Below are 21664 nucleotides of genomic sequence, written 5' to 3'. Positions count from 1 at the left end.
TTTTTGCGGAATCGCTGAAGGGCCTTTCCTAGCTGCGTCGTGCAGTTATCAAAATCATAGAGTGTCGTCTCTGTGTGCATACGGAGCTTCCCAAATGCATGCCAGGTGGTTAGCTCAAACAGAAGGTCAAGGATTGATTTGTTGAATGGTTCCAGTAGAAGACCATCGAATACTGGCATCGCACACTACCAGCATTGATCAGTGTGGCAGAAGCTGTATTACTTATATTCCTACCTGAAGCAGGTCTTTGAAATCACGCGCTGCAAGTTTCGTAAGACCTGACACATTGTCACTAAACTTGCGGATGGTATCACGTCCAAATGTTGGTATGAGACGATACCTAAGTATATTATGTTGGACACACAAATATATGAGAAAGAATGACTTACCGCTCGTTGAGATCTTGCACGGCAGTACCTCCATATGAAATCAAAATTCGGAGAAGATGAGTAAGGGTTGCCTTCCATACTCCCAACTCAAACTCGTGCATAAAGTCAGGCACGAGTATTGAGTGAAAATCAAACCTGAACTTGGCGAGTTTCTCCAAAAAGGCAGTCTAATACTATGTAATTAGTAGAGTTTGCAAGCTCGTTGCATATCATACATACATGAATAGGTGCAACAGAGGTGGGACCAATGATTTTCTCGATTACAGAACTGGCCAAATTATAGCCGTCGACGAATATGAGTTTACAGACTCGCTCAATGAGGCTACGTCTTGGATGATTATCGACTCGGGCATTTTTTGTGCGCTGTCGTCGATCAAACTTCGTCCCTAATTTGAAAATGTTGTCTTTTTGAACAAGACACCATGGACAAGGACACCTTCCGAGGAATTTCATGCATGCAAGTAGAACTCTGATAATGTGGAGATTAGCATAATGCGATCAAGTAAAATGTGAAACAGACTTCTCTGGATAATCAGCAGAATAAGTGAAAAAACGCGGAAATACACGACGAAAGACTCCATCAGGGAACTTGACAACGAAGCCATGTCGATATGCGTCTATGAAATCGGCATCGAGTAGGAAGTGCCAAATTGCCTGCATCAATTCGCGTTTGCAGTGCGTGAGTACAGCTGCTGTCGCACTATGACCAAAAGTCTTCTTGTAGAAGTCTTGGATGGTATCTGACAGCTATGCACATAATTAGTTCGTGTCTTGAAATTCAAATAAAGGAAGACCTTTGGTATATATGCAAGATGATGAGCTGCGAACGAAGTTGGCTTGCCACGAATATACTTTGATTGATTACCGATAAATAGGTATATCGGCCACAGCGAAGCATTTCCGAAGCTTGCTAAATGAGTCGAATCAGACCAGAGCATGATTGCAGCTATGACCATTTCTAGGTTACAGTCTGGTTCACGGGGCTGCGAGTTGAGCTTCTCTTGCTCTTGAAGCATGGCATCAGATGTATATAGCTCGGTAATAATCCGCTCTGGAGGTCCATTGTCGTCTGGCTGCCAGAACAGTTTGTATGGTTTGGTATGGAAGGTTTTCGCTGCAACTTCCTGGTATGCAGACTTGAGTACCTCTGATGGCTTGCGGTAATAGAGCCTGTCAACGTCAAATTCAGGTGCATGATCTTCAGAGGAGAACTTCTCTTTTTCACATGGAAGTCGGATTTTCACCGAGGCCTCATGCCACCCATCGGATGAGAATATGGATGAGGCAGGGTCGTGTTGGGCCTTCTCGAGACGTGATGCCTCCCTAGACGCATTGAAATCTAGCAAATCCTCTTGGCAGAAGTCCTCCGCTAACATGACATCGTTGACCAAACGATTGAGATCTTGGAGCGATTTCGAGTTCGACGAGTTGTAAAACCACGTCATGAGCCGAAAAACGGTGGCATTGAGGAATGGTGCAAAGTAATTGTGGTGGACCGCTTCGAGTGACTGTCCAAAGCCAGCATACCACGGCCGTTCATAATCGGCATCCCCATCAACATGCTGGAATGTCGAGGAGTCACAAAGTGCATCAAAGTATGCCGAATTCTCGGGGTCATAGGTCGGAAATGAATGATGGTATTCGCGAAAAAGGTCGAATGCGTCTGTATCAGTGCGAAGCCACTCTTCTTCTTGAGGATGCTCTGCATGGCTGCGGTGTGATAATCCATCATCAGAGCCCATCTCAATGTCTGGTGGGTCTCCAGGGTCCGATACAGGCTCGTCTGGATCAATGGGGGGTGGAGCCGGGATCAGTAGGACTGGGATGTCGTCACGATAACGCATGGGGAGGCGGATTTGTCGATTTGGACGACCTGATGACCGTGGCTCCATTTCGATGTCTGGTACCTCCTGTTCATATTTCCGTTAACATCAAGTTCACATCTAATAACACACAATACTCACATCCACACGAGGCTGACGCAGTTGCCGTAGGTGCTCCCGCTCTTCTTCGCGCTGTTCTTCCTGTCGGCATTCATCTTCCAAACGAGTAGCTTCAGCAATAGCTTCCCCGCGCTCGCGCCGCTCAGCAAGAGCTGATGTGGTGGCTACATCACGTATCTTGCAGTATCTGCTCAGGTGAATGGACAGGCCGCGACTGTGCACTTCTACATTGCAGTTTGGGCACTGTACCATCAAGAGAAAAGTAAGTAAAAAGATAAAGATTGAGGGGGGTAGCATGAGCTGCAGCAGAAACACGCTGTGATCGCCCCATGGTCTGCGGCCTTAAATGCAGGTTCCTAGCAACAGGATTCGCGGGCCGATTGTGATAGGTTAAGGTCTGGGCAGATAATCTGGGCGACGGTCGAGATCAGTTCGCAATCGAGATCCCATGCTTCTGCTTAGTGACAAGATACCAAAGATAGTGCTCGATTTCGCTCTATAACCAATCACCCGGACCGAAGTGCACGTTTCACACCATTGATGAATAAAAACACTGTGTATTATAGTGCATGTATTGAATCGGGATCGCAAAGTCGTCCAACGAATGCAGTCTCCGCACCTTCCAACACGTGGCCTCTCGTCCGTGCAACTTGCGGTCAAATGCCTGGCATGGCCACTGAGGTTAGTGGATATTGAAACATCAAATTAACATACCATTTGCCCACACAAATGAAGTTTCCCTCACAACCCCACCCTAGACAGCACCAATCTTGAAATGCCTCGCAAGGCTGCCACGAGGTGGAGAGGGTCTAGTAATGCCTTGTGAGGTGAGCATGGGTATCTTGAACGATGACGAACAAATGGTTTCGCACCTTGGAAGGCATCACGTGGCCGCGGGAGATGCCCCGGACCTTGCCGGACCTTGCCAGATTTGGGCAGTTTTGCTGATGCTCGTGCAAGCAGTGGGAGTAACACGGAACGGGATCGCAGTGAAGGTACGAAAGCGAAACGACAACGGAATTGGGATTATGTTTGCGGTGAGGATGTAAGTTTAGATAAGATCGGCCATACTTAGTAAGTTAGAATCATACAACGGTAAACAGAACAGTTCGATAGTAACGTTCAAATGTCCGAACTCGAGCACAGCAGAAAAGATGATTAATCATACGCACTATACACAACACCTACACCTCCTCCAACACCTCAAACTACCCTCACAGACACAGGTACAGGCGTTGTCTCCTTCGCACCCACCGTGACTACCTTAGCTTCCGCACTCAAACCAGAAAGCCACTCCCCCGCCTGCGTCTTCCCCAACCACCGCTCTCGCCTCTTACTAGCTGCTTCCATTCCAACACCTGCACTCGAACTCGTATCCACATCCTCCTTGGACGGAATCCGCCACAAAAAGTCCTCCGTGCCCGATACAAAAAACAAGCGGTACGTCCGTACGCATACTTTCGTTTCTAGTGCGCTACGCGCGAGTACGGCTGGTGTGCTAGATGTAACTCAGGCTGATACGTTCCTGCAAAGTAAAGCACTGGTTAGTATTGTGTGCGGGAGGTTGAAGAGCAGGGGCAGGGTGTACACACTTTCGAAGAAACGGACGTCTAACACGGCCCTGCGATATCCCCTTTGTCACAGGACTCTACAATTAAACAAATACGTCAACATCAACCCAACACCAAAACACCCATCACAAACACGCACCGAAACAAACGAATCGACATACGCCTGCCACCTCTCCACCAACATCTCAGAATCATCGAACCTGGAATCGTCTTTCCCGAGTAATCGAATCGTCATCGTTTTCGTGTCTGGGAGCTGTAGCGACGACACATAACATATAAACGTTGTCATTGAATATGACAGTGCGTGAAGAATAAGGAAAGAGACGCACCCAATCCACCCTAAAATATTCTCATCAGGCCCAAGGATATTCTCCGCAAAACTCCGGCTATTGAGCTGGTCCTGGATGGTAGGAGCTTGTAATGCTCGATCGCGCTTCAGAAGCTCAAAGAGTTCTTGACTCCTGGCACCAGCCAACACGAGCTGGACCTACCCCCGCATTCAAGAGTCAAAAGGGACCCACTAGATGAACAGCAGGACGAGACGAGGACGCACCTGTTTGATTAATGACCCAATGACTTTATCAATCGTAAATATCCGGTAGGCATCCTATCACCAATAATCAATACCCACTTCACTCCACAACCGAAAACCGAAAACACGCAAACAAAATCAAGAGAAAGAAACGCACCTTCACCCCAAACATATACCGCATCTGCTCCTCAAACACATGCGACTCGATCTCGTTATCAAAAGGTTTCTGACATGACTCCAACATCAACTCATAAAAATGATCCGCATGAGCAGCTCGGTCGTCTAGCTGAGCGAGGTGCGCGAGGGAGGGCATGCCTAGGGCTGTGGCCACCGGATTGGTTTTGGTTTTGGAGGTTGATTTGGGAGAGGAGAGGGCGATGCGCGCGCTGAGGTGTTTGAAGAATAAGAGTCTGGAGTATAGTGCCTGTGGAAAGTACGTTAAGGAAGGATGCAAGAGTAGAATAGAATAGATGCGTACCTCGAGAAGACGCAAAAGGACATAAAAGATAGTATTCCCAAAGAACACGTTCTTCCTCGACGCCTTGCGCAACGGAGCGGCAGGCTCTCGTTCTCCCTCCTCCGGAGCGGTAGTGTCTACCTGCATGACATCGGGTATAGCAGGAGACGTAGGTCTCGAAGCAGAGGGCGAAGAAACTTCCTGCGCACGTGTTTTCCTCCCCGTCGATTTCGCCTGCTCGCTCTTAAGCAGTTTCTTCCTCAAATCCCTACCAGATGACATCCCACCCTTCCGCTTCCTCCCCCCTCCATTCCCGGTACTACTCGTCTCAGCGTCATCCCCATCCTCACCCACCTCCACCTCCCCTCCCCTCCCCAAGCACAAACGCCCTATGAAACACCTCTTGATCCAACACGAAAAACAATGGCACAAAACTCCTCAAAAAACCCTCAACCCTCAACCCTGCTCCTCTCCACCCCCCCCCCCCCCCCCCCCCCCCCCCAATCTGCCCCTGCGTCCGATCCAAGAACGGAACGCCATCTTCACAGCATCCTGCAGGACCCCCGTATCCTGCACCTCATACGCCAATTGATGCCTGACCCTCGCACGCGCAAACAAAGGGTCCACAAGCGCAGCGCGCTGACACACCTGGGCGTCCCAGGCAGCTTCGATCTGCGCAACGAAGGCTTTCGCAGAGAGCGCTTTTTTGTCCAAGGCTTTACATGCTATCCCTGCATGGTCTAGTGCGCGAGACGCGTTTCGAGCATCTACTTCTCGCCACACTTTATTCCATTCCCTCTGCGCATTTCCATTCGTCTTCTTTCTCCTTGCGGCGGTGGAGTACCACCGGGATAGTTAAGGCCGGAACTTCTTGCATCGCCTGCAACACCTCCAACTCCGCTTCCCTTCCATATATCTTCTTAATGACCCTCGCATGTACTGCCTTGCCCGATCCCCTCAGGTTTGGTTTTAGCTTGAATGCACTGCGTTCGTCGGGGGGGGAGTTGTAAGATTTTAGTAGATATAGGCTCGAGGATGGTGATAGTGCGCGTGGCTGCTTCGACGTGGAAATCGTACTCATGGCGTTCTTCTTCGCTCCGGTGGAGAGCTTCTTCATAGATCTTTTTCTTGTGCGCTACGAAGCCTGCGTCTTCGGACGACCAGGGGGGTGGGAGACCCATTCGTCATTGAGGACTGCGCGGCACATCTCGTCGCGGCCTGTGTATGTGACGCTTCCTTCCTGTTGGGAAGTTAGTTGGCATTTGGTGCTTGGGTGGGGGGACGCACGGTGGTGGGCATTGAGCGGTAGCTTCCTTGTTGGAGGCCCGTATTGACTCTCCCTGGGCGGATGGGAACGATCACAGGCCCTCCTTGGCCTCAAACCCTCGCTCACGTCTGCTGCTGCTGCTGACTCTCGTTCAACACCCACCGCTCCCTCTCCCTTCTGTTATCCCACCCAAGAATCTCCCTAAACTGGCGCATCCACTCTGCGTCTCCAAGGAAATTCCGTGCTGAGCGGACGACGCGAGCGGTATCGATGAGTTCTTGCGTGAAGAGGTTCACGACTTTGAGGAACTCGTTGTAGGTGTCTCGGTTGCCTAACGCGCGTTTGACGCGGTCGAAGATGTGGATGTCGTCTGGTAGGAGGAGGGAAGGAAGGAGGGGGAGCTATGTGGGCTTGAAGAGGTCAGTGGGGTATTTGGATTCGAGAGCAGAGAGGCACCTTGGAAGGAGCTTCGGGTGCTAAAGAGACGGGGTCTCGTTCGCGCTTGTTGGCTTTGCGTTTGCGATTTTGAGGGACGATGGGTTCGATGGTGGCTGGGGTTCTGGACGACGACGGAGAGGCTTACCATCGAGAGGTGTGTTTGAGCGGGTGTAGCGTCCTATGGGGGAGAGATAGCTTTCTTCTACATCGTCGAAAACATCCTGGCTCTTTGAGAATCCTAAAATATGGGCGCAAATAGGGGTCGTCTTTGAAAAGGCGGGCGATCTCAGCTGATACTTCACGCTGTGAATATCATGTGTTATTGTACCATAAAAGAAGGCAAGAGGCTCACTTCGTCAACGGCATCAGCAGTGTTATAGAATTTCTAGGAATCGGCGGTAGGTTGTTTCGTCGCAGCGTTGTTCTAGACGTACTAAAAGGCTGGTTCTATAGAGGAGCTGTCGAGACCGAGATTCATGCCGTACATGTTTGGATCAGGCTCAGGACCCAAGACGGTCGTAGAGGCAACAGATGAAGTAGAAGGCCAAGGGTCGTCACGGGTAAACTGAAGCATTGTGCCTGTAGGTGTAGTGATGGCGATAAAAGTAGACTGTTGGGGGTCAGAGGAGCACTCGATGCGACAGCCGACAGGAAGGAAGGTGTTGAAGCTCTGAATAAGGAAGGGGTGAGGGCCATTGAAGAGCTGTGAAACGCGTTTGATGACGCCTGGGGTATCTGTGCTAGATGGATGGATGATTATGAGATAGTACATTTAAGATGAAAATGGGAACGTACAAACCGCTCTTAAAGTCCTTCACCATTTCGAGAAAGTGGTTATAGACATCTGACTGGCCATGGAGCTGGACTTTGACGACATTGAGGTAGCTCGTCTAGTAAGGACTTAGAAGGGACTTGGACTGAGCCAATTGGAAACCGGGACGTGAGCCAGGAGGGGGTAAAACGTGAGAAGTATGGAAGCATATACTAGAAATGGAAGTAGCCTCGGCACATCCCAACTCAAACATCTTATGCATCGCGAGAAACCTTGAAGCATCATCTTACAGATGTCAGAGAACTAGACACATTTTGCATCAACACTACAGGTACAGGTGGAATTTGATAACGAATGATAGGACCATTTGAATGTCATGTCATACTACTTAAGGATGAATGTGAGCGAGCCTCGGCGAACTTGGTAGACCCATCACATATTCGTGCTGGACATACCCAGCGCTTTTATTGCCGAAATGAGCATCATAGAAACGATGTCTGTTTCTGCCTTGATTGACCGAAGTAAGTATTAAGTTCAGTATGACACGCGCGGATTGTTTGAACACCACAGGAGATGGAAAAACCATTCGCGATTTCTGGAACCTATGTTTGATGCTATTCTCCGGATCTTCTGGCTGTACGTGCATCAGGTAAGAAGTCCCATCAGTGAAATTAAGTACCTCAATAGGCCAAGTGTGATGTGACCATCGAAAAAGCCTGTTGTCTCAATGATTCTCAATGATCGTCAGCGCTCCGAGTCTCGACCTCGCTGACCCGGGCCGGAAAGCGCAACCGCTCCTCCAAGGACGCCCTATGATGACGCTACAGCAGTCAGCCGTGAAAACTTGGGAGGTCCGAACGAAATACAACCCGGGTTGTTAACACTCCCATCCAAGTCCCCTCTCGATGGCATTCTCTGCCCCGGTTATTGGACGATAATGTCACAAGGGGGCGAAAAAAAAAAGTAAGCGTAGAATTCGATGCAAAGTGTACTGCACTCATTTTGAAATATTTGCATCGTGCACCGCTTGATGCGATGCATCGACTTTCACAGCACAGATACATCCTGATTCACAATCGGCTATTGATATCTGGCGAATATACGACGCCCATCCCTGAATCAAACCAGAAATGAGAAGGTACTAGGGGGAGCGAAGCGTCCGTGCGAGATATGACACTATCCAGCGCCGACAAGAGCATTGTATATAAGAACGTACCTTGATTGACCGAAGTAAGCATGTTCGCATTAAGTCCTGTTGAGCAGGGGAAGTCAGGATTTTTGAATCAAGGGAATCGTGTACTTCATATTAGTAGTTCATCGACTCTAACACGGTATCATCGCGAAAGCCTGCCGTCGCAAATTTCAACGATCATCGGTAGTGTCCCTGCCTCACTGGCTAACATCCAAGGTCTCTTCACAAGGTCGCCGTCTGTTGACATGACACCAGAAAGGTCAAATAAGAATAAGGACGAACAATATCATTGGTGAATGCCACAAACAGATAACTCACCTCTGAGGCTCTGCCATCTGGGCAGCTAATGCACACCTCTCAATGTTTAATCCAATGCGCCGTTTTCCTCCTCCCAAGTCCTCGGTTCAGGTATAAGTGACGTCATGCGCACCCCTCGCTCTCTTCTGCCTCAGTCATCAGGGATATAACAGGATGCTCAATTCACAACGGAAATGATGTCATAAGAGTGCGAAAATATGGTAAGGACAGAAACCGGTGGAAAACTCACTGCATGCAATTATTGAATGGATGCATCAGCATGTTCGGTTTTGGTGCAGGGACTTTTGTAGCCTGCGGTGTGCTTGCCGATAATGCAACCACAAACAGAGTTGTTTCATAACTTATGCAAGTGCCATGTATGGGGAAATCAGTTGGTAGAGGTCGGCTGCGATTCACGAGGTAGACGGTATAGATGGATGCTCAATATTGCAATAGGTGTATAAGGCTGACTGGGTGGTGGTAAGGTGCGATTGGTCAGTTGGTGGTAGTCTATGTCGCAGGCTTATTTACATAACATGAAATTTGCTTTTTTTTTTCAGCTAAGAGTCATACATTGCCCACCACCCAGCCGTACTCGTCGATGCAATATCTACTATAGCTAGCAACTTTTTATGAAAATTTATCTGATGTGACTTTACTTTACTTCGTGAGTTTCGTTGCCAGCGTAAACCCATGCTGCTAACTGACAATCGGCAAATTAAATCAGGACACTAACTTAGAGACACTGTGTCACACTGGAGCACCTGTTAAACACTGGTACATCTCATGACACGTTCGCTGAATGTTCCCTGAAAAGCCAGTCCAATCATTTCGCCACTTGGTTTAATGCGGTGATAAGTGTTTTTTGTCCTACGGATTCCATACTCTCAACAATTATCCTATCGCGAGCTTCTCGGAATCAGCCCGGTGCTTTGGCTCTCTGATGCAACTCTCCTGACGCCCACGATCCACATCAGCCTTATTTATGATCCTGCTCGTGCCTTCCATCTTATTGACCACGGACCGTCATCTGCGGAAGATCGAAACTGAAATGTTGCACAGGAGTTTTTGCATCTACGAGGGACCGTGCTGAGCTTCCTCGATTCAAGGATGCCTATATTACGGGGACTGTTGTTTGGGAAGTCACAACGTCCGATGAACGTACTTGTCTAACGAGCAATGCAAAGCCAAGGCAACCGGAGATTCATTGGTGCCCACGACACCATCGTGTCGCACATCTCGCTTTGAGTACTAGCCACATCAACTTCTCACATCAACTTCTCGAGTCTGCGGAAATCATCATGCATTTTGGCTCAACTGTTTTCGCAAGTAGGGCATCTCAGCAAGAAAAACAAAGCGAGCAACGCCTTTACGTTCACACTAGAAGTTTCAGCCTATAAAACACCTGCCTGCTACTATGGCTTTGCCTCAGTCCCTTTCATAAATTTCATCATGTCTACTTCCCGCACCATAATATTTGCGCTGCTCAGCTTCCTCGCTGGCGTCAATGCGTGTCTACAGTGCGCAGCCTCATTGGACGTCGACGGTAGTGCCGTTGCACTATCCAAAACCTTCCTGAATGACGGGGTCAGATATTGCATGTGCGTCACAACCACACACCTTCATTAAACAAAGTAACTGATAGGCCGGCAGTTATGGTTCATCAGCGAACTGTCAGTATGACGCCGTAAGTGCTTTTCGCATATAGAGCAGTTCATTGTTCTCGGTTGACATGCTAGCGATGGCATCAGAAGGACGGCCTGTTTGTAGAAGGGGATGATGCTTGTCCGCGCACAAGGTACTGTTAATGATCACTGCTGAACGTGATGTGAGGAGGTGGAGGAGACGAGACACCCAACAGGAGGAGCAATGTTTGTCTGCGAATAGCCCGGTGTCATCTGTTACGAGAATTGCCAACTTGTAAATTGCATAGGCAATGTGTATTATTTGACATTTGACCGGCATTACTCTCAAATAAATTCACACATTGCTTATTTCAACTTATTTGGCACTTGTCACTACTTTTGTCACTTATCAATAATGGGATCTACTTATTTTTCTTGAACTAGCCACCCCAGCCCACCACCCTCCACTTGAGTATTTCAAATTGCTAATAACCTATCAAATACATGTTTGATAATGATAGAATATAGTCTTCTCAAGTGTAGCTGCCTAGGGAAAGCATTTAAGTCAAAATCTTCTTGCTACTGTTTTGGCATTTCCACTTGACTAAAACAACCAATGTGGTTGTTTTGATATTGTCAAATGAGCTTCTATAGTCTAACAAATATTTTGGTGTACTCTAGTTGAGGGTGGTGGGCCCAGGTGGCTAGTTGAAGAAAAATAAGTAGATCCCATTATTGATAAGTGACAAAAGAAGGGATAAGTGCCAACTAAGTTGAAATAAGCAATGTGTGAATTTACTGATGAAGTTTGAACATGCTCAATCACGTTCAATTACTAGTGGCACTTTGACACTGACTGGTACATTCTAGCCTCTAAGTATGTAAGTTACTACCCTCCAGATGAGTATATTGCCTACCACCCATCAGGAAAATCCCATATTGCCATAGCCCTGGTGATAGCTGTTGGAGTCTGGGTGATCAGAGATGAAGAAGACCAACTGATCCGGAATGGTTGAGGAGGGAGAGTGACAGGTGGTCCAAGCCCAAGCCAAAAAGGACATTGATGAGTGATGTGTTGATGTCGGCTCATGTCCTGCAATAACTTACCTATTTGTTTGATATGTTTTTCATTTCTATCCAGTTTAGTATAAGAACGCCAGCAGTAGCACAAGTGCATCTCAGCTTCTTTCAAGAGACTGAGATGTGAGTTAATAGTCTCTACGTATTGATCAGAAAACAACTAATGAGTCCCTAGTACACTTGTCTATTAGGTACATAGCTCATTAGACACCAGTCACTGTAGCTATGATGCATCAAGCCTGCTAACTACAAGTCACAGGTGATGCATCATCTATGCTTCTATTAAGATTAAGGTTATGACTGGAGAGTTGTGATGCATGTTCTGATAGAAGCAGACGATGAGAATAGGAGCGCAAGATGATAATTATGCGGAAATCTCCTAGATACTTTATATATTATGTTTTTTCTCTGAAACTCAAAAAACAAGTCCGCTACTTATGATTTGTAAGCACGCACATTCTCGGCTTGTAAGTCTCAACACTCCCCCTCAAGCCGAGACCATGCCTAGATCATTGGTAAACTTCCAATGTTTTGGCTTGTTTAGTGGCTTCATTAATACATCTGCAATCATTTCATCAGTGCGACAGTACTGATCGTGAATCACCCAATCTTGGATTTTTTGCCTGATGTAATGGTCCTTTACATCAAAATGTTTGGACCTCGCGTGGTATTGTGGGTCTCGCGCAATTGCTAATGCAGACATATTATCTCTGTGGAGAACGGTTGAATCATTCTGAGGTAAGTTCAGTTCCTCGAATAAATTTCGGAGCCATACGGCTTCACATGCAGTGTGAGCCATCGCAGCATATTCTGCTTCTGTTGATGACAGAGAGATTGCATTTTGTTTTTTAGAGCTCCAGGTGATCGCTCCGCCTCCAAGTTTGAAAACATATCCAGATATGGATATCCGATCCCTCGGGTCATTTGCATAGTCAGTGTCCGACCATCCAACAAATTGAATTTGACTTTTGTCAAGCTCTCTGGTACCTTGATATTTGATTCCGAGCTCTCACGTTCCAGCTAAGTACCTTAAAACTTGTTTTGCTGCTACCCAATGTGCTAATCCAGGGTTTGCAGTGAACGAACTAAGTCTTTGTATAGCATATGCTATGTCTGGATGCATGGCTACTGCCAAATACATCAATGATCTGATCAATGATGCATATCCATTACTTCAGTTGCCTTCTTGGTCAGTCACTTCTTTCTCGAGTATGATCTTCAGATCTAGTGGCATGCCTACTGAATTACATGACTGAAGACCTTGTTTTGCTAGGATAGATTCAATGTATTTGGTTTGCATGAGTTGGATTGACCTTTTAGGCCTATCTTGTGTGATCTCTATCCCAACAATTTTCCTTGGTTCTCCTAGGTCAGTAATATCTAGGATATTTTTAAGTTGTGCCTTTAATTGATCCATCAGGCTCAAGTGATCCGTAAATAATAATAGGTCATCGACCCATACAGTAATTATTTCTGTTCCATCTGTGGTCTTTCTGATGTATGTGCACGGATCAGATTTCAGTTGTTTGAATCCAATACTCGTCAGGCGGCTATTCAGCTCTAGGTTCCATTCTCGGCCCGACTGTTTTAGCCCATAGAGGGTTTTTCACAGTCTGCATACTCGGCCGGTCCCATCATTATAGCCTTCGGGTTGCTCCATATATACTTCTTCTTTTAATATGCCATTAAGGTATGCCCCTTTTACATCCATCTGCTGCACCTCCCAATCAAGGGATGCAGCTGTGGACATTACTGTACATATTGTCTCTAGGTGTACTACCGGGGAAAAGGTATCTGTATAGTCCATGCCCGGTATTTGTGAATACCCCTTGGCTACTAACCGTGCCTTATATTTAACCACTTCCCCTTCTTTATTAGTTTTATTTACAAGGACCCATTTGTTCCTGACTAGGGTGCGATATTTCGGAGGATCTACCAGTTTCCAGGTGCCCATTTGCTCTAATTGGGTAAGTTCTGCTCGCACTGCTTCTTCCCACTTTGGCCAGTCATCTGATGATTGTGCTTCCTTTAATGATCTAGGCTCATGTGGTTTGAAGCTGCCATTTTCAACAAAGGCTGCAAGAGCTATATCCTCTTGATAGAGTTCATCCTCAAGTTCATGTCTTTCGCACTCGAGGTAAGCCCATTCTGGCTCTGGGTCATTTAGTTGCTGGTAGTCATGTCTTACCGTTTGTCTTTTTGATCTTCTAGGCAGTTCTCCATTGTCTTCAGGAACACATTTCCTTTTTAAGGATGAGTTCTCATTTTCTCCCTGATTCTGTTCTGAACGGTCTTCTTTTTTATTTTTAGGTGGTACTGCGTCAGTTTGTTCTGGTGCCTGCGTGTCCATCCTATCTAACTCCCCCTCGTGCTGTGCATCAGATGTGTTTGGCGCAATATTTGTCAGGAACTTATAGTTCCTTGACACTTGAATTTGGTGCGTACAGGTATTATAATATTTTATTGCTTGTGGTCCGTCCACAAATCCTACAAAGATTTGCTTTACTGACTTTGGACTCATCTTAGATTGATTTGTGCCCTCTTGGAGCACATATACCAGTGCACCAAACTCTTATAGGTGAGTTACATTAGGTTTTTTACCATTCCACAGTTCCTCTGGTGTTGCGCCTTGTAACGCTCGCATGGGTGCATGATTTCAGATATAAGTGGCATGTGATACCACTTCTGCCCATAAAGACTCCGGTAAGTCTTTTTCGATCAGCATTGCCCTTGCTAACTCTGTTAATGTTTGGTTGAGTCTTTCAGACACTCCATTTTGCTCAGGTGAGTATGGTGCAGTTGTCTCTAGCTCAATCCCTTCGTTCTTACACCAGGTTTTTAGGTCATTATTCATGTATTCCATTCCATTATCTACTTGGAACTTTTTAGGTTCATTTTTCCAGTGCTTCTTCAGGTATGTCACATATTGTTTGACTTTGGTGGAAGCCTCATTTTTATGTTTCATGAACTTGACACTGCTTCTTCGGGAGCAGTCATCGATAAATGAGATATAATATTTAGATCCAGCAATTGACTGTACTCTGGCTGGACCCCACACATCACTGTGCATGAGTTCTCCGAGTGATCTGGAATGATTATCAGCATCATGCTGTGGGGAACGCCCCCACTGTAGGCCCGTATCCCGTATATTTCCCATGCCTTCCCACCATTTTCCCGTGTGTTCCACTACCCATCCGCATCTTCCCCGAGCCGTCCGCTACACAGAACCAAGTGGAACCCAGCGGAACCCAGCGGAACAATCGCGTACTATATGCATCAGATCCCTTTAGCCTTCAGAACGTCCTCCTCTGTCCTGTCCTTGTCCTTCCATCCTCGCTGGTGAGTACTAGCTACGTTCCCCGTGTCACTAACATGTTCCTATCTCATTTCCCATGTGTTACGGTACTTATACAGATCCTTCCACTACTCGGGACCGATTCCTTATCTCACAGCCTCACCCGGTTGTAGCATAGCGCACTTCAGAACCCCTTCCTATATAGGTAGCAATAGATGGGATCTTAGTTTTTTACCTTCTGATAGACTCGACTCCACTTCCACTTACAGAGTACTTCCCAGTACTCCACCTACTGTCTGAAATATCTTCCTGAATCTATTCCTGATCGCATTGCATCATTCCTGCCCCCGTGAGTTCCACTCGAAACACCTGACATCAGATCCAACGACTTGGAGCAAGTACCAGACACAAGCCTGGTCCGACTTTGCCCAATCATCCTCCTGCAGGCTTGTAGTTTCTTTTCCCTCCGTTTGTTCCCCATTAGTTCCATTTGTTCCCCGTTTGTTCTGTTTGTTCTGCATTAGTTCCACTAGTTCCGCTCGTCACGCATTAGTTCCACTCGTCGCGCGCTGAGTTCCGCTCATCGGGAACCCTCCGCATCTTTGTGTTCCCAGTCCTAGTAAGGACCGGAACCCTTCGGGTCGCTAGACAGAGTCTAGTCTTTGTTTCCTCGCACTTATTTGAGGACTCACTACCCAGTAGCAATCCCCTCAGGACGAGTATAAGCCTTGCACCCTTGTTAGACTTCTGATCCACACAGAGTCTATTTTCCTCACCCACAATGCAGTAATGAATCATGTGTCTGCTTTGCCTGAATACAGGCTTCGCACTGTGGCATAGATGAGTTTTCATTAATATTCATACCTTCTACTAATCTTTCTCTGTGCAGTCTTTTAAGACCGCTAAAGGCTACATGCCCATATCATTTATGCCAGGTAAGGCAATCTACAGGTTTATCTTCTTGAGCAGTATGTACTTTAGTTACTGGTTGTAACTTTGCCCAAGTTTCTCATAAATATAGCCCGTTATGAAGTTTCCCTTTGGCAATTGTGCGTCCTCCACGCACTTTTAAGGTTGCTACACCATTGCCCATTATAGCATGTCCTCCCTCTCTGTCTAAGCGAGTAATAGACATGAGGTTATTTGAGGCACGCAGTACATATAGGACATTCTTAAGCTTGCAGATTACCTGCTGCTTATATATTGTACTTACTAGTTTGACTGTCCCTCGTCCTTCAGCTTTAAGGGATTCATTAGCTATCCTGCTGACTTTATGACTTTTTAATGGAACATAATCTGTCAATGCAGATCGAATCTTAGTAATGTGTGATGTTGTTCCTGAGTCTGCAAGCCAATCGTAATAGCTCAGCTTCTTGAATTCATCACTATTATTAGATATATTAATTTGGTCTTCATCTTCAATCTGATCGTTGACATTGACTGTTGTCTGGTTCTCGACCTCGATTGGATCGACCTGCATCTCTTCATCCATAAAGGCAACATCTTCCTCCTCATATTGCACATTATTTGCAATGTCATCTATGTCTTCTGCGACATGAGCATTAACATTTTTTCTGCGCTTCTTGGGAGGGAATTTAGATGGGCCTTGCCACGCCTTTCCTCCACCCTTGCTCCAGCAATTCTCTTTGGTGTGTCCCGCTTTTCCACAGTTAGAGCATTGCTTATCCTTGAACCAACACTCATCTTTGGTGTGGCTGGACTTTTTACAGATGCGACATTTCTTCACATCTTCTCGCTTCCTCTTTCCCAGGTTCCTTCCTTTGACAGTGAGGGCATTCTCCTTTCCTTTTCCTTTATCATTCTTTTCAATTCTTTGCGAGTTCTCCAAGATAAGGGAAATTAAATCGTGTGACGTGATGGTCTTTGTTTCACCCATCCTAATCTGGTATGTTGTGGTAAAGGTGTCCCAAGATTCCGGTAATGATGAAATAAGTACGGTGCAGAAGTCTTCTTCCGTCACCAAACTTCCCATCATATGTAAGGTTTCTTGGATCTCCCTCATATTTTTGACATGCGTGGGGACATCATCGCCTTCGTCAGCGACAGTTCTATGGAACTTCCACCGCCATGTGGTGATCGCCTGTTTGCCTCGTGATTCTTTCATGGTCTTCAGTTGATCCCACATGTCTTTTGCTGTCGTGGCTCCAGCTAAGTGAATCATTTGGCTATCACTTATTGACAGCTCAATCACAGTCTGGGCCTTATGGTCTTGCATCTCCCACTTTGCTATGTCAGCTTCCCTCTGTGCCGACACAGGGTCCAGGCCTCGTGTAGGCTTGGGGATAGTTCCTTCAACATACCCCTCAATTCCTTTCTCAAACAAAATGGCTTTGACTCAGCGCTTCCAGCCCAGCCAATTGGAGTCGTTCAAATGCTCGATCTGATACATCAATGACAATGAGGAACCGGCAGATTGGTCCATCATTTTGGAGGTTTGTTTTTTTGGTTAGATCTCGTCTGATATATGTTTTATAATCTTATTTGCGCACGTCAGGGCTCATAACCTATTAAGATTAAGGTTATGACTGGAGAGTTGTGATGCATGTTCTGATAGAAGCAGATGATGAGAATAGGAGCGCAAGATGATAATTACGCGGAAATCTCCTAGATACTTTATATATTATATTTTTTCTCTGAAACTCAAAAAATAAGTCCGCTACTTATGATTTCTAAGCATGCATGTTCTTGGCTTGTAAGTCTCAACAGCTTCTTAGCCTGATTTTTGATGCATTAGAACATGCTAAGTAGCAGACCTATAGTGTATAGCTTGGTCATGTGATGACCGCAATTTTGGCTTCCAAAAAGCGGAAATTCACTCATTTTGGTCACCCCCTCATGTCAGGCCTCCCCACATTATTCCCATACACCATACCTCCGCATTTTTCAGCCACATGGTGTGGGAATTACCCCACAACACCTCAAACACCACCCAATTTGGTATACCCCACAATTATAATTATTCTCACACCCTCCCCACCTCACTGCAGCTTCACCAGCACACTACAATAGGTCCCTGTTCATATATAGGTAGTAGTTTAGTATATATATGTATAACATAATATAATAGACCACTTTTTCATCAGGAAAACAACAGATTCCTTATTTTCACTTTTGCAACTTGATCCATCTTTCTCTCACAATTAATTTGGTTAAGTGGATTAAGACCACACTAAGTCGAGGTTGGTAAAGTTGGCCATCCAATTACAAGTGCCATAAAGGTGCAAAAGTAGAGTCAGGTGTAGAAAGGCCAGAAAAGCTATAGAACGCTGGAAAGTCATGGCATCATGCATTAAGTGTGAACTGGTAACTGAAGTAAGTCAATCAAAAGACGACACTGAAAAGTCATAGCATCATGCATTAAGTGTGAACTGGTAACTGAAGTAAGTCGATTAAAAGACAACACCAGTGGCTAAAAAGCAATCTCAAATGCATGATGGTCAGCGTATTTGTTTATGTATTAAAACTGGAAAGAATCATAGGAATGATGAAACTTAAGGTCACAAGAGACGAAACATGTACCACAAACAGGGATTAAATGAGCTGCACGATAAATAGAGTCAACGTGGATGATGGAAAAATTGGGGGAGTGGTTGGGAGCAAACACTGGGTGAACAACCCACAAACCGGTGTCCTCATCAGTGGAGTTGCCAACAGTGTTGAACCAACAGATCACTGCACAAGGAAAGGTAGTCCCTCTAACAGTAAACAAAAAAAGCAAAGAACACGCACCACATCAAACCCCTGCATCCCCTCTAGTTCTGGATTTGTATTGACAAATACACAATCATATCAAGGAGCCTCGTTCCGCCAAAGAGGGCATGCACAAATATATTCTGTGCACATTCCACTGATCCCACTAATGTCACTAGGTGCATAGAATCTGGATGATGCTGAATTGAAGATAGAAACCCGGCCTTCATAGCTGGGGAACTGAAACTCGGGAATGTCAGAAAGGTCCCAAGGGTCATCAGGGTGCAGTTGTTCAAAAAGAAATTGACAGAGAAGGGCAGAGAATTGCGGTATTTCCAGTTCTATTGCCAGGGCAGAAACTGTCCTTGCCCGCATTCGTTCTAAGAAATTGTAAAGACAATGTAAAAGATTTAACTGAAAAACATGCACGTGGTGTTCAAGCAAGCTGTATGTGTGTTTGAACAAGTGTGGGACCATCGTCAACTTCACCATTCTCGTTGCCCTCTAATCGGTCCTCATTTCCATTGTGCTGAGCATCATCATTCGGATCTGTGATGCCATGGTGGTCCCCATTGTCAGCTTTATTGTCAGCTTCCTGGATTTGTTCTATTGAGATGTAGTTAAAATGAGTCAAGACTAAGACGTATGAAGTGCTTCAAAGACTACAGACAAAACTGTCCCATTCATCATCCTTCGACTTGTGAAGTCAGCACACATAGCAGCAAGTTTATCCAACCACTGGTTAGTTCGTAGCATCTGACCAAGGGCATTAAAGCGACTTGAGCGCTGCCAAGGTTCCTTTACTGCCTTGATATGCTTGCTCTCTGTGATTGACGAGCATAGACCATTTGGGGCGCCAAAAAGTCATATAAGGCGGGAGTAATGTAAGAGAGTGCTGTTGGGGTAAGGAAAAGGAGGAAACCACACCAGCATCTTGAAAGGCTTTGCGATGTTGGTGAAACCTTGCGAGTGCATCTTGAATTTCTGCGAGAGTTGTCTCCGAAATGACATTGCGGCATACATAATAACAGAACTCTAACAAAGCGTGAAAGGCCTGCACAATTTTGGATGGGATGTGGCCTTCAATTGCAGGTAAATAGACCTGATATCGATGAGCATACTAGAGATATAAGAATCAAATGAAAACAAACCTTCATAAGAGCCTTGGAATCGTCACCGGTCCATTGTTTAAAGCCTCGTCCCTCAGGGAAATGTTGTAAGCCTGAAAACGATGCTACAGCAGCAATTCTGGGGACGCATCAGAATGAGTTTATTTAAAACAAATATATTTTATACCTTCAGTCAATGTCATCCATGCATTGTTTAGCTTCGCGTTTTCCGTAAGTTTTTTCTAGATAGTCCTCCACCCAAGTGACGAGGTGGTCCTTGAAGGCCCCCTTGATGAGCTGGTGGAGAATGTCCGGTGCAATGAGTTAATTTATATCAGTGCGGGGGAAATCGTTCGTGAATGGCTAGAGTATGATGTGTGTAATAAGTATAAGCACATCAGAAAAAAGACTCACAATAAGATCGCCCACAATTCCATAGTCATCCCACAACTCTCCCAACATCCCTTCCTCAACTAGCGCATCAGTGTGTTCTCGACAGCGGTCCAAGGCATCATGATCAAGGTTATTGCGAGGCGCTAAACACCTTCATGTAAGTTAGCAATTTGACACATTACTTGAGAATGACAGCTTTGATACCTTGGACACCAGCCTCTGACAATGCAGGCTAAGAGTACTTGTTCCTCGTAGTTGGCGATGTAAGGCCCAAGCCTGTATATCACATGGTGGAAATGGCTGTCTCCAAAATGTGCTACTTCAGGTTTGGTCATCCCAGGCCTGAGTGTCTGAAGAATTCTGGAAAGTGAGGAATGGAAGAGTTGACGGCGGAATTTTTGGAACATTGGATCAGCAGCATATTGACGTGTAGCTAGTAATAAACATATTAGCCCGAATGAAAGCAAAACAAAACATACTTACTTTTTGGGATTGTGAGGAATCCTATGATGGTGACCATGTCTCGGTGTCCTCAGCAAACATTGTTTCGAACATTACCGATAGACGCATAAAGGGGGTAATACTCGTTGTTGCCAGGAAACATCATTTCCATCACTGTCAGTTCTTTTGCTCAACTGTCATGTTACTGCTTTCTGAATCAACACTTTTTTTCTTAACTTGACCTCGGAGTTTAGGTCTATGAAATCATCAGTCGGTGGACGTGTCAAAGCCTGGGCTTCAAACGTTCCAGCAGATTCACAATGCCCCCAATCAAACTCTGGTTCTCAACCAGCTTCTGTCCCTCCTTTGACCATATTTTCCAAGTCTACAACAACAACAACATCTAAAGCAACTACTGTGAAATCACAATCCATCCCTGGAAAATCAACCCTTGATGCCTTCGAAGATGCTCTGGTTGTGTCATATACCTGATCTGACCGCTCTAATATCAATATCCGCTCCGCTTTCCAATCACCTCCGCTCCATCCATCCTCCACTCCATCCAATCAGCATCCGCATCTGCTCCTACATTTCCGCTCAACCGCTCAACCGGTCCCCTTCCATAACATCTCCATTCAACTGGACCTCTTTCCCCTTTTAGATATATACTTTCCCCTTCAGTACATAGACCCTTACTTCCGGATCACCGGTAATTCCTATTACTGCTCAATCACTGACCCGACGCGTACATATTGATATCCGCTCCAACTTATGTCTTCACCCGTGTAAGTACTTACAAATTATATCCTTGGTACATAGCTTTACAACATAGTTATCCTGGTCACTGCCCCATACATAGAAGTATATAACATACCATGTACTTAGATATTTTCCTCAGTCTTAATATTACTTGTCTTCTTGCAGTTACCTCTTGTGAGAATTCTCAGTAGGACCTTGCCTCCTCTGTACACAAGTCTCAACTTGTTGTCACCTCCGACCCTCTGACCCTCCACTCCGACTTAGAGCCGTGCTCTAAGTGTCCCTCTTATTTCTCCACCCCTATCAATATTCTCCTTGCCCCTTTTCCATCCTCCACATTATCCTCTGCCTTCCCCGCTCCTACCAAACATTCCCCCTGCTCCTATCCACCCT

General features: G+C 45.9%; 4 protein-coding genes across 4 annotated transcripts; 2 read left to right on the top strand and 2 right to left on the bottom strand.

The window, feature by feature from the left end:
• Nucleotides 1–1836: 1836 nt before the first annotated feature.
• Nucleotides 1837–2767, top strand: EDB91DRAFT_1147201 (uncharacterized protein). Its single transcript, XM_041319283.1, has 2 exons — nucleotides 1837–2299; nucleotides 2354–2767. The coding sequence occupies exons 1-2, from the start codon at nucleotides 1861–1863 to the stop codon at nucleotides 2440–2442; spliced, it is 528 nt and encodes a 175-aa protein (XP_041174702.1). The 5' UTR covers nucleotides 1837–1860; the 3' UTR covers nucleotides 2443–2767.
• A 768-nt stretch (nucleotides 2768–3535) lies between these two features.
• Nucleotides 3536–7418, bottom strand: EDB91DRAFT_1084170 (uncharacterized protein; the record flags this gene model as incomplete). Its single annotated transcript, XM_041315730.1, has 15 exons — nucleotides 3536–3830; nucleotides 3925–3980; nucleotides 4043–4103; nucleotides 4233–4390; nucleotides 4457–4510; nucleotides 4593–4859; nucleotides 4914–5281; nucleotides 5354–5617; nucleotides 5833–6042; nucleotides 6180–6232; nucleotides 6286–6560; nucleotides 6616–6710; nucleotides 6743–6900; nucleotides 7032–7337; nucleotides 7393–7418. 15 exons carry the CDS (start codon nucleotides 7416–7418, stop codon nucleotides 3536–3538), a joined length of 2646 nt encoding a protein of 881 aa, XP_041174701.1.
• A 2877-nt stretch (nucleotides 7419–10295) lies between these two features.
• Nucleotides 10296–10756, top strand: EDB91DRAFT_1147170 (uncharacterized protein). Its single transcript, XM_041319282.1, has 3 exons — nucleotides 10296–10459; nucleotides 10512–10545; nucleotides 10610–10756. Exons 1-3 carry the CDS (start codon nucleotides 10311–10313, stop codon nucleotides 10664–10666), a joined length of 240 nt encoding a protein of 79 aa, XP_041174700.1. The 5' UTR covers nucleotides 10296–10310; the 3' UTR covers nucleotides 10667–10756.
• Nucleotides 10757–18336: 7580 nt separating this feature from the next.
• EDB91DRAFT_1238453 (uncharacterized protein) lies at nucleotides 18337–20406 on the bottom strand (the record flags this gene model as incomplete). Its single annotated transcript, XM_041321722.1, has 6 exons — nucleotides 18337–18572; nucleotides 18704–18933; nucleotides 19240–19393; nucleotides 19497–19671; nucleotides 19721–19817; nucleotides 20276–20406. 6 exons carry the CDS (start codon nucleotides 20404–20406, stop codon nucleotides 18337–18339), a joined length of 1023 nt encoding a protein of 340 aa, XP_041174699.1.
• Nucleotides 20407–21664: the final 1258 nt, after the last annotated feature.

The sequence above is a fragment of the Suillus paluster genome, assembly GCF_016628075.1.
Source record: "Suillus paluster strain FC165 chromosome Unknown EDB91scaffold_49, whole genome shotgun sequence".
NCBI classification, from domain to species: Eukaryota; Fungi; Basidiomycota; class Agaricomycetes; order Boletales; family Suillaceae; genus Suillus; species Suillus paluster.
Note: the sequence above shows the minus strand (reverse complement) of the source record. Positions and strands in the feature narration are given on the sequence as shown.

Excerpts from the sequence above, each read along its gene's own strand:
- EDB91DRAFT_1147201 (XM_041319283.1), top strand. The coding sequence starts at position 1,861 with ATGGTGCAAAGTAATTGTGGTGGACCGCTTCGAGTGACTGTCCAAAGC. Across the intron at positions 2,300-2,353 it reads ATTTCGATGTCTGGTACCTC|ATCCACACGAGGCTGACGCA; the intron begins CTGTTCATATTT and ends CACAATACTCAC.
- EDB91DRAFT_1147170 (XM_041319282.1), top strand. The coding sequence starts at position 10,311 with ATGTCTACTTCCCGCACCATAATATTTGCGCTGCTCAGCTTCCTCGCT. Across the intron at positions 10,460-10,511 it reads GACGGGGTCAGATATTGCAT|TTATGGTTCATCAGCGAACT; the intron begins GTGCGTCACAAC and ends ATAGGCCGGCAG. Across the intron at positions 10,546-10,609 it reads CGAACTGTCAGTATGACGCC|AAGGACGGCCTGTTTGTAGA; the intron begins GTAAGTGCTTTT and ends CGATGGCATCAG.